Source organism: Acromyrmex echinatior, chromosome 3 (assembly GCF_024713525.1).
Source record: "Acromyrmex echinatior isolate Ae372 chromosome 3, ASM2471352v2, whole genome shotgun sequence".
NCBI classification, from domain to species: domain Eukaryota; kingdom Metazoa; phylum Arthropoda; class Insecta; order Hymenoptera; family Formicidae; genus Acromyrmex; species Acromyrmex echinatior.
In genome coordinates, this window is record NC_141854.1 from 122,267 (window position 1) to 144,280 (window position 22,014).

Sequence of the window (22,014 nt, forward strand, 5' to 3'; positions counted from 1 at the left end):
TTGGTAACCACCGGCGCCATATTGCGTAGCACGCGATCCAATAGCTACAAACTGGTGACCCCGACGTGATCGCGCAGTGTTTTTGCTGTTGTTTGCGCGTGTGTGACTTCGTGTGTTCGACCTTACGCGCGCATCTAAATAAACCGCCGACATGCCTGGTGGCTCTAGCGATTCCCCGGCGTGCAATCCGGATGGCGGCGCACCATCGCGTATTATCGAGATACCCGCGCTTTCGCGAGTCGGTATTAGGTCCATACCGTTCTGGAAAAAAAAACCAGATCTTTGGTTCGTGCAAATGGAAGCTCAATTCCTCACCGCAGGCATAACGGTAGACGACACGCGGTATAATTACGTAATACAATGTCTCGACGACGATTCCTTGACCGAAGCTAGTGATATCATACTTAATCCGCCCGCGATGGACAGATACGCCGTGCTAAAAGACAGGTTATTGAGAAGCTTCGCGGACAGCGCCGATAAAAAATTGCGCAAATTGTTAAACGAAGTCGACCTAGGCGATCGTCGCCCGTCTCAATTGCTCCGCCGCATGCGGGATCTCGCGCAAAATGGCGCATCGGAAGAAGTATTGAAATCGTTGTGGCTGCAGCGCTTGCCGCAACAGGTACAGGCGATATTAGCGTCCAGCAAGCACGAGCTGGAGGAACTAGCGCAATTAGCGGACCGAATCACGGACGTGCTTAGCCCCAGCGCCATGGCCGTCGCAACGGTTGCGCCGACGAACAGTAACACTAAAGACGCACAAATATCCGCGCTTACTGAACAAGTAACTAAACTAGTAGCTCATTTATCGCGCGACAGGTTGCGGCCCTCGCATAATTCGCGTCGTAGAAGCCGCTCCAAGTCCCAGCCCACGAGCAAGCCGTGCTGGTATCACCAACGCTTCGGCGGCAGAGCGCTCAAATGTACGCAACCGTGCAGCTGGAAGCCGACGGCGTCAACGGAGAAGGAAAACTAACAGCCGAACTATCCCCGACGGCAGAAAGTTCGGCGGCGGTGAATCGCCGTTTAATGGTGCGTGACCGTGTCACCGGCACCAATTTCCTGGTGGACACGGGCGCCGACGTCTCGACCGTACCCGCCTCAAGGCGCGACCTTGCGCACTTAGATAAGCAGGTACTCTACGCTGCGAATGGTACGATCATCTCGACGTACGGGCAGAAGCTACTCCGGCTCGACCTCGGATTCCGCCGAGTGTTCCAGTGGCCCTTCATCATCGCAGAAGTGGACACCTGCATAATCGGCTCGGACTTCCTGGCGCGCTACAATTTGCTGCCTGACATCCGGCATAAGAGGCTTATCGATGGCGACACGCTCTTCAAGATTAACGCACAGCTCGTCTATAAGACAGTACCAAAGCTGACAGCCTTCGCCGACGGCTGCCCTTTTAAAGAATTACTAAGAGAGTTTCCAGAGATCACTCGAACATCGGGTACGCATAAGCCAGCCGCACATGCGGTAGAACACGGCATCGAAACAAAAGGGCCCCCGGTGTCAAGCAAAGCCAGACGACTCTGCCCGGAGAAATTTAAGGCAGCCAAGCAAGAGTTCGAATATATGATTCAACAGGGCTTATGCAGGCCTTCCAAGAGCCCTTGGGCCAGCCCACTGCACCTGGTCAAGAAGAAGAATAGCGATTGGCGTCCGTGCGGGGATTACCGCAAGCTCAACGAGGTAACCGTCCCGGACTGTTACTCAATTCCGTTTCTTCAAGACAGCACACACTTTCTTCATGGTAAAACAGTTTTTTCCACGATCGATCTAGTACGCGCATATCAGCAGATTCCAGTTCGCGAATCGGATATTCCGAAAACTGCCATCATCACACCATTCGGGCTTTTCGAATTTCCGTATATGACCTTCGGACTTCGTAACGCAGCTCAAACCTTTCAACGATTCATGGATCGAGTAACCATAGGACTCGATTTTTGCTTTACTTATATTGACGATATTCTAATCGCTTCGCAAAACGAAACTCAGCACAAGGAGCACCTAAGGATTCTGTTCGGTAGACTGCAACAGCATGGAATAGCGATCAACCCGAATAAATGCGTGTTCAGGCAGAAGAGTGTCAACTTCCTTGGACATATGATCAGTGCCGAAGGCATCAAGCCCTTGCCCGAAAAGGTTCAAGCAATTGTTGATTTCCAGGAACCAGCCACTGAAAAAGGACTTCGACGATTCCTGGGAATGCTCAATTTTTACAACCGGTTTTTAAAGGATATCGCAAGTATACAGGCGCCATTGTTAAAAGTAATTTCTGGGCGTAAACGCAACAACAATGCGAAAATCGAGTGGACTCCTGAGCTCAAGCAATCCTTTCGACGAGTCAAGGAACATCTTGCTCAAGCCACCTCGCTCGCATTTCTGGACAGCAATGCAACACTCTCGTTGCAAACAGACGCCTCAGATAAAGCAATCGGCGCAGTATTGCAACAGCACAGCAACGGATTTCTCCAACCACTCAGCTTCTTTTCAAGGAAACTCACGCCTACACAAACTAAGTATAGTGCATACGATAGAGAACTACTAGCTATCTATGCGGCTGTCAAACATTTTCGATATATGTTAGAGGGACGAAATTTTCACGTTATCACGGATCATAAACCTCTCATTTACGCATTCAAGAAGAAGTCAGATCAAATGTCGCCAAGACAAACTCGTCATCTACTCTTCATTTCAGAATTCACAACTGATGTACGTCACGTTTCAAGCGCCGATAACATCGTAGCAGATGCATTATCTCGCGCCGACACTATCGCGATGCCAACTAGTCTCGATATGCAGGAGATTGCAGAAGCTCAAGCCTCGGATGATGAATTGCAGCAATTGAAGCAATCCACATCTACGTCTTTGAAGCTCAAAAAGTTTACCTTATCGGAAACAGCATTCAGCATTTACTGCGACACTTCGGAACAAGAGATCAGACCTTACATTCCTGGACCACTACGAAGGCGAGTTTTCGACATGGTGCATCAAATGTCGCATCCAAGCGGCAGAGCAACTCACCGGCAAATTGCACACAAATTTGTGTGGCCTTCCATGTCTAAGGACATTAAAGAGTGGGCCCGCACTTGTCTAGCATGCCAACAATCCAAAATTCATCGTCATAACCACACCACACCCTCCAAAATACCAATACCAGATTCTCGTTTCGAGCATGTACATATCGACATCGTCGGTCCTCTACCTCCATCCAAAAGTTTCAGGTATTTATTAACAATGATTGACCGATTTACTCGTTGGCCGGAAGCTATTCCATTACAGGATTGTACAGGATTGGTAGCAAAGATGTTTTTCACTCACTGGGTAGCCAGATTCGGAGCTCCACGCTTGATCACGACCGATCAAGGCTCGCAATTTGAAGCGCAGCTGTTCGACACATTAACTAAGCTCATTGGCTCTAAACGTTGTCGGACAACTGCATACCACCCGGAGTCTAATGGCATCATCGAGCGATGGCATCGCTCTCTAAAAACAGCATTAATGTGTCACGGCGAAACTCAATGGACTGACACACTGCCAATAGTATTACTAGGATTGAGAACTTGTCTCAAAGAAGATCTAGGCGCTTCGGTAACGGAATTAGTGTACGGCACTACGCTCAAGGTACCAGGCGAATTTTTCTCCTCTGAAGAGATGCCGAGCGACCCACGAATCTTCGTCGAAGATTTCCGCGTAATTATGCAAAAGTTGGGGCCTAGACCAACTTCTCATCACATTAGACCTAAGCTATTTTTCCACAAGGAATTATATAATTGCTCGCACGTTTTCTGCAGAGTTGAAGGCAACAGACGTCCTCTGGATCAACCATATACCGGACCGCATAAAGTACTAGAGCGCATCTCGGACCAAGTCTTCGCCATTGAAATCGACGGCAAACCCATCAATGTCACGGTCGACAGACTTAAGCCCGCGTACGTACTAATCCAAGACTCGGAAACTCTTCCGTCCACTGCATCTTCGTCTTCAACTGACATTCCAGTGCAAGGTGAACCAAAGACATATCCTAGTCCAGCAGCAAAGCAAAAGACTGTTAGATTTAAGATGTAATTCGCGCAACATTACGCTAAGCAAACCAATATGTACAACTTTTGTTTGTTTCATCTATTCTTATGTTTGTTATTCTCATTCTAGCGATATCTTAGCCAGTATTTCTTTCTTTAACGTTTACACTAGGAGGGGAGTACTGTGGCGTTGCGAGCGTTAGTTGCGGCGCTGCGAACGTTAGCTGCGGCGCTGCGCGCGTGCGTCGCGACGCTGATACGGTCGTTCTTTCCATGACTCTTCCCATTCTCTCTCCGGCGTCATGGCGTGCCGCGTGCAGACCTCGTGTAAGTCTCTGCGATAGTCAGTAAGTTAGAACTCGGACGTTAAAGCTCCGAATTACTTTGTGTATTCCGCGAGGCCGATACCGATCATTATTCATGTCCGCGATAATTATTAGCGTCGTCAGATAAATTCTTAGAGTGTATTTTCATAGTTCTAGTATTGTAACTCCGCGACACGATGCCGGTATCCGAGCCGACTTACACGCGCAATCACGTCTCTACTTTTTAATCAACATTTGTATTCAGTATTTAGTTAATTAGGCATTAAGTGTGTATTAAAACGCCTCATGGCATAAAATCAGAAGCAGTGCGTAACTTTTTCCCGCCATACGTCCTTCGCCGTGGTTGGTAACCACCGGCGCCATATTGCGTAGCACGCGATCCAATAGCCACAGTCTTCCTACCATTGGTGCCATCTAACGGCTGCTGCTGTGAACTCTTCGCTCTTCCTTCTTCTCCAGATTGCTCTGTCTTCCGCCTAACCTAGCGGCTTTCCCGAACCTTCTCAGGTCTTTTATTCCCTCGGATTCTTCTTTTCTTTATCCGCCTTCTTTTCCCAACCATTTATTATTTTCTCTCCATCCACTTATTATTTTTTCTTTCTCTCTCTGTTTTTCATTGTTTTCTGTTACTATTCCCTCTGTTGAACATACACGTCACCACGCTCTCTATTCCTAACCGGAAGTCCCTCTATAGTTTATTATTTATTTAGCTATTATTATAGCTATTATTACTTTTATTGTCGAGACACCACATAAACTAAATTTGTATGATATCTTTACTAATTTACCATCTTCTGAAGAAAATGATATTAAGTGGATAATAAGTATTTCTTTTGTCGAAACTAATTCACTTTTATATAATATATCATTTCTTCCACAATATTCGCATAATTTATCAAATGTCTAACACCAATGTGATGAAAATGTAGATTTTATTAAATCATCAAGATTATAACTTTTCTTCTTCAAATTGTTAATAGAAATTATTATTATTAGAAGGAAGAAAAATATTAGTATTAGTAATAACTTTTGTATAACCACACGAATTGCAACAGGTAAAAGTAGCTTGATGTTCTACTATACTTTTTATATAATTATATTTTGTACAAAGAGCTGTAAGAAATTCTATTGCATCGCGTTTAATAGCAACCGAAAAATACTCTCCTAAAGATTGCCGTATTTTATAAGTATTCAAATTATTCCATGTTCATATCGATGTGCGAACAAATTTAGAACATCAAATTTAATCATAATTTAATAATTCCTTTCTGAAAATATATAAATTCAATAAACATTGTAATATTGCATTTACATAGCATGAAATTTTATCTGTATTTTGAAAACCACTTATAATCCAAGCACTTTTTAATGAAGCTTTTTGACCTGATTCTTGAACGGAAGTAATTATTTTCGACAATGTCTACGGAATATCTTTAACTTTAAGATAACGCTGTTTTGAAATAGTGATAATTCCTGATTCTGAATTGTGACTTCGTTTTAATCGATTATATTCTATAGTAGCTTTTTCACTAGCAAACACGGATGAAGGATCAAAATTAATTAAATGCAATCCATCAAAAGATGTTACTCGAGATAATGCAACATAAGCCTGACCGCAACTAAATATGTTGTTACCTAAATCCATAACAGCATTTTGCAAGCTCAAACTTTGACTTTTATGAATGGAAATGCCATAACTCAGAAATAATGATTTCTAATACTCTATCCATCACTTGGAACTTAACACTTACTCTTTCAATGAAATACTCCAGACCAGACGGTAAAAGAATTTTTATCTTTTCTATATAATCAGTAGTTTTATCCTTCACAATTGATAAAACTGTAGCAATTGTATCGTTCACAAGATCCAAACTGGCATCTATATTGCGTCTTATCATAATTTTTGCTCCAATTTTAATTGTAATTTGCTTTGATAGTTCAGCTGTTCTAGTATCATCATCATCATTATTTGCTAATACCTTTGTTACTTTTTTTTTCATATATAAAATACAATCAATCGTATCTTCAGCAATTAAAAGTATTTTTTTTAAATAACACGACTTAATATTGCAGCGTTTAGTTCGTTACACATGTGATAAGTAGGTAATAAACAAACAATATCAGATGACAAATTACTAATAAAATTACACAATTTAATCTTCTTTCAAAAACTCTTTGAAAGATATTTTTCTTTTTTCAAGAGTATCACAATCAGACGGTGTTAATAAACCAATGCGAATTCTGGAAAGTAACTCACGATAAGATCCATCTCCTTGCTGGCGCATATTGATTATGAGTTCATCATAAAATAAGTAAAGTCCATAAATTAATAGCACTCAAGGAACCAAGATATTTACGAATATTTTCAGCTGTTAATTGTATAAAGGCAGGATCTTCATGTACAGGAGGTAACTAAAGAAGATCTTCTTTCAAATAAAAGAATGTGCTTTTGTCCGAACCAACCATCGCAATCAGTAGAATATTTCAGATAGTCGTAAGTGTATATACATAAGAATTAAATTAGATATTATTGACACTTCGTCACTTATAATAAGACTAACATCTTTAAGATCTGCTCGTAAAACTTTTAAAACGTGGTTAGCTAATTGTTTATATTTAGGAGTATGACCATGTTCAACTGGTAATTGCAATAATCTGTGAACTCTGTCAAACCATCTATATTAATGCTGCAATATCGGTAGGTACTGCTACAGCAGTATCTTTTTTGAGATTTTGTTTTAACCAACATTTAATTGTTTTAATCAAGAAACTTTTACTTTCTTCTCCGCTAATCGTATAATCGTAGTAGTGATTTATCTGATGTTGTTAGTGACTCTATCAAATACTCTTCTTTGATCCGCATTCAATTTTGAAATCATTTTAGATATATTGATTTCTTGTTTGTCACCAAGATCTTTAAAATTTTGTATTGCATCAGCTTGAATATTTTGTACACTTACTGGATTATCAGGATCATCTTGAGAGGTATTCTGTTTTTCTAAGTCATCGAGATGTTGTTGAATTAACCGCTTCGCAGTTTCAAATGTATTTTTCAATTCCTCTAATTTTTCATGATACTCCAATGCTTCTTCAGATGATGTAATTTATCTAATTCTAAAATGATTCTGCATAAGTATCATATCCATTTTTGAGATCTTGTATTTTTCGCTATGATTTAAACATAAGAAGTAATGAAAAAAAATATTTTTCCGATTGCGTATTGACATCATATCTATAATAATTGATAAGACATTCACGTTGCCGCCGTTTCAAATAATAACTATTATTTATTTTATAATATATAATTTTTTTTACTTATTGGTTTGATTTTCGTTACATCATACCACTGTACAAATTCATATAAAGACATTGTTTTAAGTTCTTCCGGTCTATTTGGATAATGACTATCTATTACAGATGGACAAAATATGTCAGTAGAATCTCCATCAAGAGTTTCAATTTCTTTAGTTTTTGATTTTTCTATATCGTATTTGATTAATGTCTAACCATTTAATAATTGTGTTTCTATCAGTTCCATGTAGAGGAATGCTCGTACAAGATCGCATGGAATGCAAGAAATCCGGGTTCGACTCCCGGCCGAGGGAATATTTTTCGCAATAAGTTTATTACAGTTTTTTAAGATTAATTTGGGGGGATTATTAATATTTCAGATTGATTGCGTTGAAAGTCCGACAACCATATTGGCACGCAATTATCATTTCTGAAATTAATTCATATATATGAATACATATATTAGTATATATTATATTAGTTTAACATCTCAACATTCAGACCGTAGTGACGCTTCGTATTTAAAGTAATATAAATTTAGAAACTTTTTCCGCAAGAGATTTATCAAGAATTGGCGCATTTTTAATCCAAACTAATAGATAAAGATGTTGTACGCTTCCTTCTTGATATTCTCGCCAGAAATAATGTATTACTTCTCCAATCGAATGATCTTTGGAACAAATAAAATCAAGCATCACCTGAAACTTATAATATTATTGAGAAATCTCGATGTTGATACAGGATCTCTAGCAATAAGAACTAATAGATAAAGAGGAATTATTAGACCATCCATTTACTTGACGAATATATTCACCTAAGTCATTTCACAACCATTAACTAGGACTCAATGTTATAAAAAATGTTGCAAGTCCGTAATGTTGTATCATACACTCTAAATTATTTCTTGGTCTACGCCAATATTGTTCCGTATTTCTTAGAGTGGAAAAAATTGTATTCAAATCTGTTTCTAATAACTCTTTATGCAATTCTTCTGAATATTCTTTAGTCGTTTAACGATCTCGCAATTTAGTTACATTCAATTTATGGTAAATATTACGATTTAATGACGAATATTCGCATTATTTAACAAATACAATAAATATTGTTGATTTAATCTGAATTGCGGATGTTTAGATTTCAAACATTTAATAAATTCATGGTCATGAAGTTTAACTGGCCTAGTTTCATGTTGTCCATTAAATGTACGTATCAAAAGGATACAAATCTAGAAAACACAAGAGATCTAAATCTTTTTCACGGTTATCCAAAGGCAATGCTTGAATTTTTAATATTTGGTATAAAACGGTATGACTTTCATGTGATTTTTTTCATATACAGGATAAATAATATATTGATCATAATAACTATCATCACTCTCGTCAATTCGAATTAACATAGCCTGACACTTATCGTTTAAAACTGTTTTGTTATATTCTGTTTTTTGCATTTCAATTTTGGGACGCAATTGGTGATTGTCATGCAAAACAGATTCTTTATCGTTTTCTGTGTCTTGTATTACAAATTCCGGAGTATTTAATTCCTCTAAACGTAATTCATCAGTAGTATTCAGCAATATAATATGTTTATAAAAAGAATTATTACATTTTAACTATATTAAAGCATTATATACTTTTTTTTATCTACCATGTCTTCCCAAATAATTTTGGAATTTGTCAGAACACTTCTAACTAAAATAATTTCATGATTTTTATTTATTGAATCGATATTTTTACACGATTTGTTTAATGTTTCTTGTAGAGGAAGTAATAAATGAAATGCTCTACCTTTTACTTTTGTCTTTGGGGTAATTTTTTATTAATAACAGTTCCCATCTTAACAATAGTTTGAAATGCCTTAGCTCTTTGTATAAGCATTTTTTCGTATTGTTTAAGAGATGCTATTTCATCGGGTACATTATATACAAAGAAATTATTTAAAACACTACAGGCAAATCTCCAGCATGAAATTTTCGTTGACAATAATCACAGATATATTCTGACTTAATATGTTTTTCTATACGCCACTAAATATTTAAAAAGATCCATCCATTTATACTTTCAACTTATTATAAATTGAAATACATTTTTTTTATAACAAACCCTCTCATATGATACACAATATCGAGATGTGTCCATAGAACGTTTGGTATAAATCTTAAATTTAGAAAAAATTTCCTTTTCATTCAACTAGTACGAGTTTGCTCATATCTATACATACGATTTGCTTTTTCTTCTGCCACAATTATAATTTTGTTTAATGTTTCTAAATCAGCAGACGCTAAAGCCTTCTCTAAATCTAACATGTTTCTATAAAAATTCGTCAGTTGATAAATTAAACATTTAATATATCTAACTTTTTTCGAAAATGAAGTGATAATAAGTAAATGGGAAGAGACATCGTTTTGCAAAGAGTTATATCAATGTAACAAATATGCGTATGACCCAATTTCGTATTTGAATTTGTTTTTATTGTACATTTATGAATTTTTTGTAACAATTCTGGTATTTTCTTAAAAGTACATATACTTATCGTGTGAAGGATTTTTTCATAACAATCAATCAAAAATGCATCAATTTTACATAACCTATCGTCGTGTTACATCCAAACCCTTGAAAATTTGGTCAAGGAGACAATGAAGGAGAATGGAGAGGGTATGGAAGAACGGTTAAACTCAATCTCACTATACGCGCGGAGGCGAACATCTGTGAGTCGTACGCACCTTTTAAATCCCGGAATGTGGGTCAACATCCGAAGGGACGCTATGACCTGTTCCACTGGACAGTGCGAACGTCGGTCCTACTTTTTCGGTCAAGGAACTTAATCCCTTTGACCCGGGACTGGACCTCGTGCGATCTCAGGTATTCGAGGAAAGTAAATGCGATAGGTGATGTCAATAAAAGACAGGGGAATACCTTAGATTACATTTATTATTAAAATAATAAACAAAGAATTTGTACATTGTAACTTCTCTTTACATAAAAAAAATATACTATCTATAACTTATGAATACGTGCGCGCGCGCGCGTGTGTGTGTGTGTGTGTGTGTGTGTGTGGAGGAGAAAGGGTTAGCGGGCGGCGAGGAACATATTGCAGGAGCACATCGGGATGAAGTGTTTAAAAAGCACGGTGTAAGATGCGGGATTTCCGGGGATATACATGATCACTAATATGTCCCCTTCGTGGGAGGGGGACGTATAGAACCGGAACATCCGATCCCAGTTGATCGGCTCGGAATTTAGTCGAAATGGGAGGGGCAGGAGTTGATCCGAAGCAGGAAGAGGGAGTGGGAATCGTTGTTCGTAAGGAGGAGGGGGAGGGAAGCGTTCCTCGAGAGGAGGAGGAAGAGGGAATCGTTGCTCGAGAGGAGGAGGGGGAAGGAATCGTTGTTCGAGAGGAGGAGGGGGAGGGAATCGTTCCTCGAGAGGAGGAGGGGAATAACCAAGGATTTCTTGGATATCGAGATCGATAACAGGAGAAGAGGTAAGGTCCAACGGTTGCGTTGGTGAGTAGGAGATTTCTGTGAATTGTTCGACAGTTGATTGTGCCGGCGCGATTGTGGGTGGCCCTGGGGAGCGGTTCCGCCTACTCCTCTGGTTATAGGGGGGTCGTCCGCGTTTCTTGATAGTAGTATAAAATTGAAGTACATTCTTTGGAAACGCGTGTATATGTATTCATGAATAAATGAATTTTTCCATGCGGAGAAACGCGGGGTGGACTGTAAATAATTACGACTTACTTATTAGCTGTCCCCAAGATATCGAATAGATTCTAGGCGACTGGTCAAGGAGATCCGTCGTCAGCGAAGAGCGTCTGAAGGGCAGTCGCCATGGCGTATGGCTAATTTCAGTTGCGATTTGATTACAAGTTCACACTCGGACGGAATCGCGAATTGGCGTGATTAGCGCGGGTTATAATGATTTTCGGACTGTCCGAGACAATAAGTAACTAAGCGCGAACTCCACTGACGTGGACTGAATGGTTTAAAATTCTGTACTGACGTGAACCGGGTGCTTCAAGATTTCGTACTGACGCTCTGTGCTTCCGCGGGACCTCTATTTATACCCCGAAAAAAGAGTATTGAGCCCTTTATCTAGGATGCTAAAGTTAATTGTAATGTCACGCGAGATTTACGATTTTTATAACGTTTTATCGTGGTTGATCTAAAGTACATAGAGTAGTTTTGAGAAGAAGAGAAAGTGATTTATGGTTTTCCTTAAAGAGCTAAGATTGCTCCGAAACGGATGACGAATTCTGTTATTCTCGCGGAAAATATGGCTAGATAAGCAGATGGTTACCATGCTACCATTGTCAGTTGCGAGTCTGGTTTCAGATAATGCTCCTGTTGGAAGTTATTCTATGCGTTTACGTTTTTTTTTTAAGTGTGACATGGCGCCTGTTTTCTAAGATAAAATTGTTAGTCAGTCTCAGATGATAAAGCCTAGATTTTTATTATTGACTTCGGTACATTTATAATGTCTTTGCAATCTTGTCTCTTTTCGGGCTTACATTAAGATTATTATTCTTTCCAGGTTGATTGACATTTACGAGTTTTCGAGGCGCCTGTCCGGTCCCTTTTTCAATTCTGTCAGTCCGTTATCAGAAGGCGCCGCTCGGGTCTCGTAGACGCCAACCATAGTCGCGGCGAAGAAAAAAATGGCGTCGTAGGACGTAACAGTCGCATAACAATGATTTTTTTGTTTGTGCTTCTATCAAAAGTAATACGTTTGTAATTTAACCTTTTATGTTCATTGCTAATACTTGTGTGAGGAAGAAATATTACGATATGTCGATAAAATAATTTTCAGACGAAGTTGTATGTTTCGAATTACCACAAAATGTAACTAATTTTTCATTACTTGTTTTGCATTTAGTAGCAAGAGTCAAGCACACTTCTGATTTCTTTTTAAGCAAAGCTAATATTTTATACATATCGCGAACGTATTTATCTCGAATTTGCATACAACGGCGTACAATTTTTTCGGCTTTCAATTGTTTTTCAATATCTAATCTTGTTATTTTTAATATCTAATTTGTTAAAAATATTTTCAATTGCTACAGGATTATAATATTCTATATAATTTCGTGACCAAAACTTCATATTTTTTAATAATATTTTTGGCAGTATCACGATTTTGTTTTACAAGACTAGATATTGACTTTTTTTTCTCATAATATCGTTTATTGCACAACCACTTACGACTATTTTGTTTTACAAAACGAGATATTGACTTTTTTTCTCATAATATCGTTTATTGTACAATCATTTACGACTACAACTCACTTTTTTTCATTCTATCTCGTTCATGTTGAAAATTTGTCAAGTAACGCATTTGTTTTTTAATATGATTATTTTCTAATTTGTCTTCATATCGACGACGTTTTATAACACGATTGTTTTCTAAATTCTGTATATCGACAATGTTTTTTAGCTCGATTATTTTTTAAATCTTGTGCGTATTGATGACATTTTTAGCACGATTTCTCTAGATTTTCTTGATGTACATACCAGCTTGATCAAAAAGTTTCCGGAAGAGACCACCAGGTGATGCTCTGAGTCAGCTGATTTGAGTTCTTCTTTTTGGCTAGGTTGCTACATCTATCATTGACATTTCCATCAAATTTTATCGCCATAGCTTGACATTTGTAAAAATTACGCCGTCTTGAGTACATCTACCTCTGCACGTGTTTTCGATTTTTTATAGTTTTAAAAATGGAGTTGAATTTGCAACAACGAGTTTGCAACAACGAATACCATCTAACAGCCATCGAATTCACCCGATATGGCTCCCTGTGATTTTTTTTTGTTCGATCGAGTCAAAAAACCTGCGGGGAACGCGTTTTAACAGCCGAAAGGAGGTAATGGAAAAATCGAAGACGGCTCTGATGGCTATACCAATAATAGAGTTCCAGAAATGTTTCGAGAGCTGGATCAAGTGCTGGCATAAGTGCGTTGCAGTCGCTGGAGAGTACTTTGAAGGGCAATATCACTTTTGATGAATAAACTTGTATTTTGAATTTTCTGAATGAATTCCGGAAACTTTTTGATCAAGCTAGTATTTATAATATTTATTATTTTTTTCAGTCTGATTTCTATTATTGACTAAATCTTTTATAATTTTCTTTGAAGCACTTTGTGTTAATGGTATAATACAATCATTTGCTAAATCTTGATTATCATATTTTCTTAATTGGCTCAATTTCTGTTCTCATATTGACGCATCGTACGATTAGCTTCAGCTTCTCTTGCTCTTATTACTACTAATGGAAATATTTTTTGAACATGTTTGTTGTGGATGTTGAGGAAAATGCTCAATTACATTTATTTCGAGAATTTTTATCGCACCTTAATTTGTGTTTATATGTCACTTTATCAGGCTTAATGTTGAATAATAATGAAGTCGCAAAAGCTATAGCAAAAACACTACAATCGTTATAATTCGGTTGATGGTGCACTTTAGGAAATTTAACAGGATTTTTGTTAAAGTTATATGTTGGAAATAATTTTTCCAAGAATTGCTTATGTTGATTATGCAATGTTTTCCTATTCAACGAATCATATATAAATATACTTTTTTTTATCGTAAAAACTGCATACCCAATGTCCATTTAACGAACTTGACGAACTGTGCAATATTTGTATATGTTTTGTGTCTTTTGACACAGTAGCTTATTACTACACTAGTATCTAGTAACTGTATTCGCTAAGTTTTGACTGGTTTATGATCTGAACAACTTGCTAAAAGTCGTTGAAAATAATCCATATGTCTGTCCGCCATTCACCTCGGACAATTATATTTCTTTCAACAGGTTCCAAAATAATATTTTTTGTCTTTACCGATATTTTATGACAAATGAACAGAAAATAAATTTCTTTGAGAAATGTCTAACAATCTTTTTCGCATCCTTATATCGCCGTATAGTAATAGTAAGATCTTTGCAGACGCACAGCACCCAATCTTTACAGATGCACAAAATCCATTTTTTGCAAGCGCACAACACTCCTTTGCAGACGCACAGCATCCGTTCTTTAACGCACGGCACTCTATTGGCACAACTTTAATATAGAAGATTTATATTGGAGAGAGAGAGAGAGAGCGAGAGAGAGAGAGAGAGAGAGAGAGAGAGAGAGAGAAAGAGAGAGAGAGAAAAAGGGGAGAGAGAGAATATATTAGTAGTAATAAATAATAAAATTGGATACTTATTCAGAAATTCTTCTATTGAAAGAAGTAGGACATCCTAGACAAAAGAAATAAAAATAGTGATAAAAAGAGACATAAAAATTAGTGTAAATTTTAAGAAAATTATACTACTTCATAAATTTAATGTACATATTCATTACATTTAAGTAACTACTGTAACTTAATTTTCAACTTTTAATTTTACTCATAACCATGAACTTTATTTACATATAAAAAAAGTTCGTGATCATATTTCTAACAGTGTAATGAAAAAGAAACATTAAATATAAAGAACACACTAGTAATTATTACACAAGATAATCACGTCACAATTTAATCTAATGTAATTACTTTGGAAGTTTTCAAGACATAGTATTGGCAGCAAATTCTTTACTTAACCCATAAACGCGCAAAAAAACATGATTTTTTGCTTGATTTCAAGATAATTTTTAACACATTAAAACATGAAATATTTCAATGAAACCTGATATCCTAAAATTTTGAGGGTCGCTTTTCACGATGACGTCGTCAGAATTTCATTTCGAAAATCATGGCGGAGTCAAAATGACGGCCGCATTGATAAAATAAATGTATACAACCTCAGATCTATGATTTTGAGATCTATATCTTTTACATTCACCGCTTTCAAAATGGTAAATCCTATAAACTCGGCAGACTATAAACTCGGAAAATCGCTAATTTTTGTATCTTTTTTCATTTTGTACATCGTTTGAAACCCCCAATCTTCAAATTGTTAGAAATGCACGAAAATTTGGAATCATTCCAATGATCTAACCAATATGGTGACCCAACAACTCTTAAAATTCAATCTTCTTTTAATACTACAAACTTATAAAACTATAAAAATTGTTCGATGACGTGTTATTTCTTATAAAATTTGTAATTTTGTTTTCAATTCTTCATTTTGCTTCATTTGTGCCACTTATCAAAACAACTTTTGCAAAAATATAATTGGAAGTACAATTGGTAGAACGCTTTCTTTAAATATTTAGTTTTATAAGTTTGGAATAATAGAAGATTGAGTTGTTGGGTCGCCATGTTGAATCCGCCATGTTGGAACTTTGAAATGATTCCAAATTTTCGCACATTCCTAACACTAACAATTTGAAGGTAGAGGTTCCAAACAGTATAAAAATAAAAAATCAATTCGGCCGCCATTTTGAATCCACCACATAATGGATTTCAAAAATTTCACCGGAGTCCTAAAGTATAACTGGTTTGACCATCGATGCTGTACTTACTGAAAATTAGAAAAATTGTTATCAATTTGAAAACAACCTTTAAAGAAAAAAAGTTGACCATTTTTTTCATTTCTTTTTGTTTTAACCATCATATTTACTTTCCATATGATCAAAATGAAATTCTGACGACGCCATCGTGAAGAGCGACTCTCAAAATCTTAGGATCCCAAGTTTCATTGAAATATTTCATGTTTTAGTGTGTTAAAAATGAAAACACATGAAAGTATCTTTTTACTTAAATAAAATTAAATTTGTCTATGTCCCTTTCTGTTTAGCGATTCATTTTAGTACTTATGAATAGCTACCTGAACGCTAAACTTTAATTATAATTTTTTTTCAAAAACTAAGGCCCATTAATTTTAATTCTTCCACACTTTTAGTTATTCCTTCCTTCCAAAAGAATTATGACTCATTTGACATTTCGCAATTGTTATTTTCTTAATAAGTTATGTATAATTAGAAAATTTGTTTACTCAAAATCAATAAATATTTAAAAATTTATCGGTTATATATAATATTTTTAATATTTATTGATTTCGAACTGATAACAATTTTTCTAATTAATATTTCAGAGAGTAAAAGAGAATGAAATTATGAACTACAAGTTCTTTTCCCAATTTTGGCTCGAACCATTATTTATCGAATTATTGGATACATTCAGTACGACCGCTCACTGAGCGCTCACAAAGAATCATCTCGATTTATACAAATTAGTGAAAATCCTTGATATTGATTTATCTAAAAAATGTTTGAAACAAAAGTAGTAGCAAGTATTATGCCGCGACTAATACCGTCGATTTTGAATCTTCTGCTTTCTTTTTTTCTTGATTCTATAAAACATATTTATATTTTTATATAGAAACACATAACACACACACACACACACAGGGATGTAAATTCGACCGTGCAACCTGCACGTGGTATACTTTGGTGACTATGCTAATGCCGACGGTACTATAACTTTCAAATGCCATAACTCGGAAAGTTCTTATAAAGAAAAGGTTTATAATCAATGTTGTGGAAACGTCTCAACGTCAGCTATAAATAAAGATATACTATGAAAAATAGGAAGTTCCGTTTAAGATTTTTGTGTTGACTTTGAAAGCACTTTCCAAGGTCATTCCAAGGTTAAATTAATATCATTATCTGATAACTTTTTTAAAATCTTATTACTTTTGTTTCAAATATTTTTTAGATAAAACTTTTACCATGCATTTTTAAATATAACACTAAATTTCTTGGAACCTACGACCTATAAGTTCTTGCCTTTTTCCTTAACTTTACATCTTATGCTGTCAATTTTTACCGATATCAAGGATTTTCATTAATTTGTTGTATAAATCAAAATGGCCCTTATAGTGAACTCTTGTATCTGTTTGGTCTCTATTTTTAAATATAATGGAATATCCAATAGATGCAAGAGCTCACTGAGCTCAATGAGATCGTTGTACTGAATGCACCCATTAACGATTGAAATTCGAACTATGGTACATACTCCGGCTGCGCGCTATCTAATTTCAGCTATCAAATTTTGACTGGTCTAGGTATAAATTTATACATGCATTTCTCAAAAGATACATCGCGTAAAATATTGCAAGTAATTTGAATTCCTTGACGTAGATATATATGCGTTTGAAGAGTTAACAAATGTTTGATTACTACGTAATACAGGAAATTGTTCATAATATTCGATTGTTTGAGCTATCTTGATTTCTACTGATACATTTTATTATATGTATTATTTCTCCGGCTAGTAATGTCATGTATTCGGGTGTTTTCATAAAATGATAAGCAAAAAGGCGAACGTAAGGCAATAGCTAAAGCATTCTGCATCATTCGTAATTTAAAGTTATATTGTTATTGCAAGATATTTCTATACAATTGATTAAATTGAGTGCGTATGTCTTTTTACATATACAAATTTTTGAATTCATGTATGTGAAAATATCTAAATTAGTTATTCGCTCTAAATTTTTAAAAATTGTTACTCCAGAAGTAGTTTCGAAAATTATGAGTTTGGATGCTCCGTTCGAATGAGTGTATCCACAAGTTATATATTTTCTCATGTTTGTTAATGCAAACATTGTTTCTTGTGTTGTCAGTGAATATGCTGTTTAAGATAATTCATTCATATAGTCAAATATTTTATCTGCATATCTTTGTTATCTTACAATACACTGTAGTCTGAAAGTTTACATGAATCAGCAGATACTGGATCTCAAAAGATATCTTCATCCTCTATATCGGGTGGCACTGAGTTCACAGGCTACTCCTGATCTTAATTGCACTCGATTAATCGAATGTCGACGATATAGTCTTGCAATATGATCTTGATACTGCCAAATACGACTACATCTCCTCAAGTTCCATAAAGATCCAAATAACTACAAATTCCTTCAATTTTCAGATGTCCTCCTAAAATTATTGGTCTTATAATAGCTTAATTCATTCAAAGATATTTTTTCTTTTAACTAAAGTAGTAGTTATTTAATTCTTCTTCAAAATAATATACAAAACATTATCACAAAATTGCGTTATCTTGCTCAATTTAAGTGTTATCACAAAAAATTAAAGAGTTAATAAAATGAAAAAATTTATCTTACAAATCTAAATTTATTTTTCTTAGAAAAGACTTAAACTTAATAGTATTCACAACGTTCATAATTTACACGATTATAATTCAATCGCATATACATATACACACGCTAGATATTTTAACTCTCATTGGGAGTGCTTCTTATTTTTCTTATTTTTCTAAATATTCATATTTTTTAATATAATTCTAATTTTTTTTATTAATATGTTATTTTTCTGAATATTACATTTTTTATGTATTACATTCTTATTTTTTTAAATATTACATTCATATTTTACTACTATGTTATTATATCGAGATTTAGCAGTGTCAAATGTTCTTACATGAAAAATTTTTCTATTTAAATTAAATTTTTTTATTTTATACAGTTAACTCTTTAATTTTTTGTGGTACACTTAAATTGAGCAAGGTAACGCAATTTTGTGATAATGTTTTGTATATTATTTTGAAGGAGAATTAAATAACCACTATTTTAGTTGGAAGAAAAAATATCTTGGAATGAATTGTGATATAATAATTTCATTTAAGAGAAATTTAAATCATTTGGATTGGAATAGGAAGATCCTTCAATAAAATATACGTATATTTAAGTTTACGTATACTTAAGTCATTGTATAAAAATTAAAGATAGTACCATTTGGATTAAGTAAATAATAAAGATAGTATCACTTGGGTTTTATTTTTTATTTTGATAATAGAATTTAATTTAACTAGTATCACAGTTGTTGATCAAATCTTTTATACAAATGATACATATCATTAGATTAATATTCATTATTAATTTAATTTGGTATGATATAAAGAAATGGGATTTAACTTGGCCATTTCTTGATATCTTTTATAGGAATGATATATATCATTAAAGTTATTTATTTAATTTGATATCTCTAAATTACATGGAATTTAACTTGGCGCCAACTGTTGATGTCAAATTTTTTTTACAAATAATACATAAAATTTTTGGTGCCAATTTGTTAATATCAAATCTTTTATACGAATGATACTGTTCAAGAGTAAGAGAGAGAGAGAGAGAGAGAGAGAGAGAGAGAGAGAGAGAGAGAGAGAGAGAGAGTTTGAGCGAGAAGACATTTTCGATCGAAAATTCAATCAATGCGAATGTTCACGTGACAAATCACAATTTTATTTAGAACAATTCACAGAATTGATAATTTCACAAAAATGTGTAACAAATTTTAAAATGATGAATTCAAGTACAGCACAAATAAACGCGAATGGAAATCTACGTTTCCTTTTTACAGGCAATTCTTTCGGATTTCTGTAACGAGTCGAACGCGGGCTTCTTTCGGCGGAGCGTCTCAGAGGCGATTGATCTAGATTGCGGAGCGTTAACTGCGACTAAGGCGTTGATCACCGCTCGATTCGGCCTTTTATTGATTTGAATAAAGGCTCCTTTCAATTGCCTATGAGATTCTCCAAAAATATGAATTTTTGATCACCTCATGATTCGGGCAGCGATTGGCAATTTTTAACGACGATGGCCAAACGGCACATTATTACCATGCGTGTCTGTAAAATCAGCGGTTATGATTGGGGTGTTAGCGAATTACGCGTTTCGCGTCACGCGAGCGCACGAGCGCTGTGATCGATCAGAATTGTAATTGCCGTATTTAACAATTGGTTTTTGTGTACGTACAATATGCGGTTTTGATTACACTTTTGACTTCAACAAAGAAAGATGATTGTCAATTTCATTTGGAAGCTTCTAGAATAATTTTAAAGAATATAGTATTTCTAGACGTTTGTAAACTACGTGCCGTACATACATTAATTCCGTAAAATCGGCTTTACGGATGCTAATCTCGAATAGATACACATTATTAGAGTTAAGTAAATAACAAGAGATAGTACCATTATTTTACTTTTTAATTTAATAGAATTTAACTTGATTAGCTAAGATTGTAGCATTTGGGTTTTAATTTTCCATTTAATAGATTAATTTTTTTCGAAGAGTATTAATTTTTGACAGAGAATTAAAGCCATTACTTAGGTTGAAATAAGAAGATCTTTAATAAGAATATCTTGGAAGAAAAATTAAAACTGCTATATTAATTGGATTGAACACTTAGATTTTATTCGAGAACGTATACTTAGCGCCTTTTCTTATCTTTTTTAAAAAGATAAGTTTGTCATGCATTTTGTAGCGATATCAAAACGATAGTCATCTATATATGTATCATTTAGATTTTACGATTTAAGTTTTATAAATGATACATATCATTTACAAAGTAAATTAAAAAAACCCACCACTATCCTCATCATCTTATAATAGTAATATCAGATTATTAAAATAAATATCAATGATGGTCATCTATATATTGTATACAAAGGACCGTTTTCACCAACTCGATTAAACCGAATCGATGATTAATTGTCAACCATAAGTGGTCAATTTTACTAAATAATGATAACATAGAATCGATATGGCCAAAATTCCATTTATGCGATGAACAACAAAAAATTCCGAACAGAATAATAACATACGCCGAGTCTTTTTAAAGTTTTCTGAGCGCGTTCATCATAGCTTCATAGACATGGAAATGGAAGAGAATGGAGAAAACTGATCATGTGACCCCCCGATGTTTCCTAGTTGCTGTCATTTACGTGATATAATTTGCCACTCTCTCATAGTGTGCTCAGTTGGACGGTGTCTTTCTTTAAATCTTCGCCGTCTCTGTCTATAGCCTTGTATCCACGATGCTAAAATCGGTCCGAGACCTTGAATGAAAAAAGAAAGAATTGACCAATCACAATGGTCATGTGATCAAATTATTCAAATGTGATTTGTTAATTTTTTCTCTGTCCGAGATCTCAGATCGATTTCAGATCAATTAGCATTGTAAACATCGAGCTTAAGGTGCCTTTTCATACAGACGTTCAACGCTCATTTTCGGCGTCAAAATAAGTCACGTGATAGAAATTGACGAATGTCAATTTTGATTATATAATTTCCAGTATATAATTTCATTTCTGTTCGACTTTCTTTTGTTAAATATTAATTATAAATAAATAGAGATAAATCGATTTTAATTATTATTTCTTAACTTGGTTAACAAATATCAAAGTAATATAACAATGACGGTTCTGGGCTACGAATACAGCCACCTGAGCCATCTAAAAAATATCCGCGGTTTTTTGTTCAATTTTTGAATGAAATTTTTCTTTATTGAAAATCAATTTTAATCAAGTATATATTGGCCATTATTATCTATAATCCTTTTGCCATTTTTCGGGTAATTTCATAATTCCATCCGTGTAGAACTTTTGTGGTTTATCGGCGAAAAACTTTTTCAAGTGATTTTCGGCAGCTCTTTTGTC

The 22,014-nt window shown here is 35.1% G+C and overlaps 1 protein-coding gene and 3 pseudogenes across 1 annotated transcript; 1 reads left to right on the top strand and 3 right to left on the bottom strand.

Moving 5' to 3' along the window:
* Positions 1–151: 151 nt before the first annotated feature.
* LOC147910055 (uncharacterized) lies at positions 152–976 on the top strand. Its single transcript, XM_087403924.1, has one exon. It carries the CDS (start codon positions 152–154, stop codon positions 974–976), a length of 825 nt encoding a protein of 274 aa, XP_087260050.1.
* A 3,658-nt stretch (positions 977–4,634) lies between these two features.
* On the bottom strand, positions 4,635–7,889 carry LOC147910056 (uncharacterized; annotated as a pseudogene).
* Positions 7,890–7,910: 21 nt separating this feature from the next.
* On the bottom strand, positions 7,911–10,390 carry LOC147910057 (uncharacterized; annotated as a pseudogene).
* Positions 10,391–12,128: 1,738 nt separating this feature from the next.
* LOC147910058 (uncharacterized) lies at positions 12,129–14,662 on the bottom strand (annotated as a pseudogene).
* Between the last annotated feature and the right edge of the window lie 7,352 nt (positions 14,663–22,014).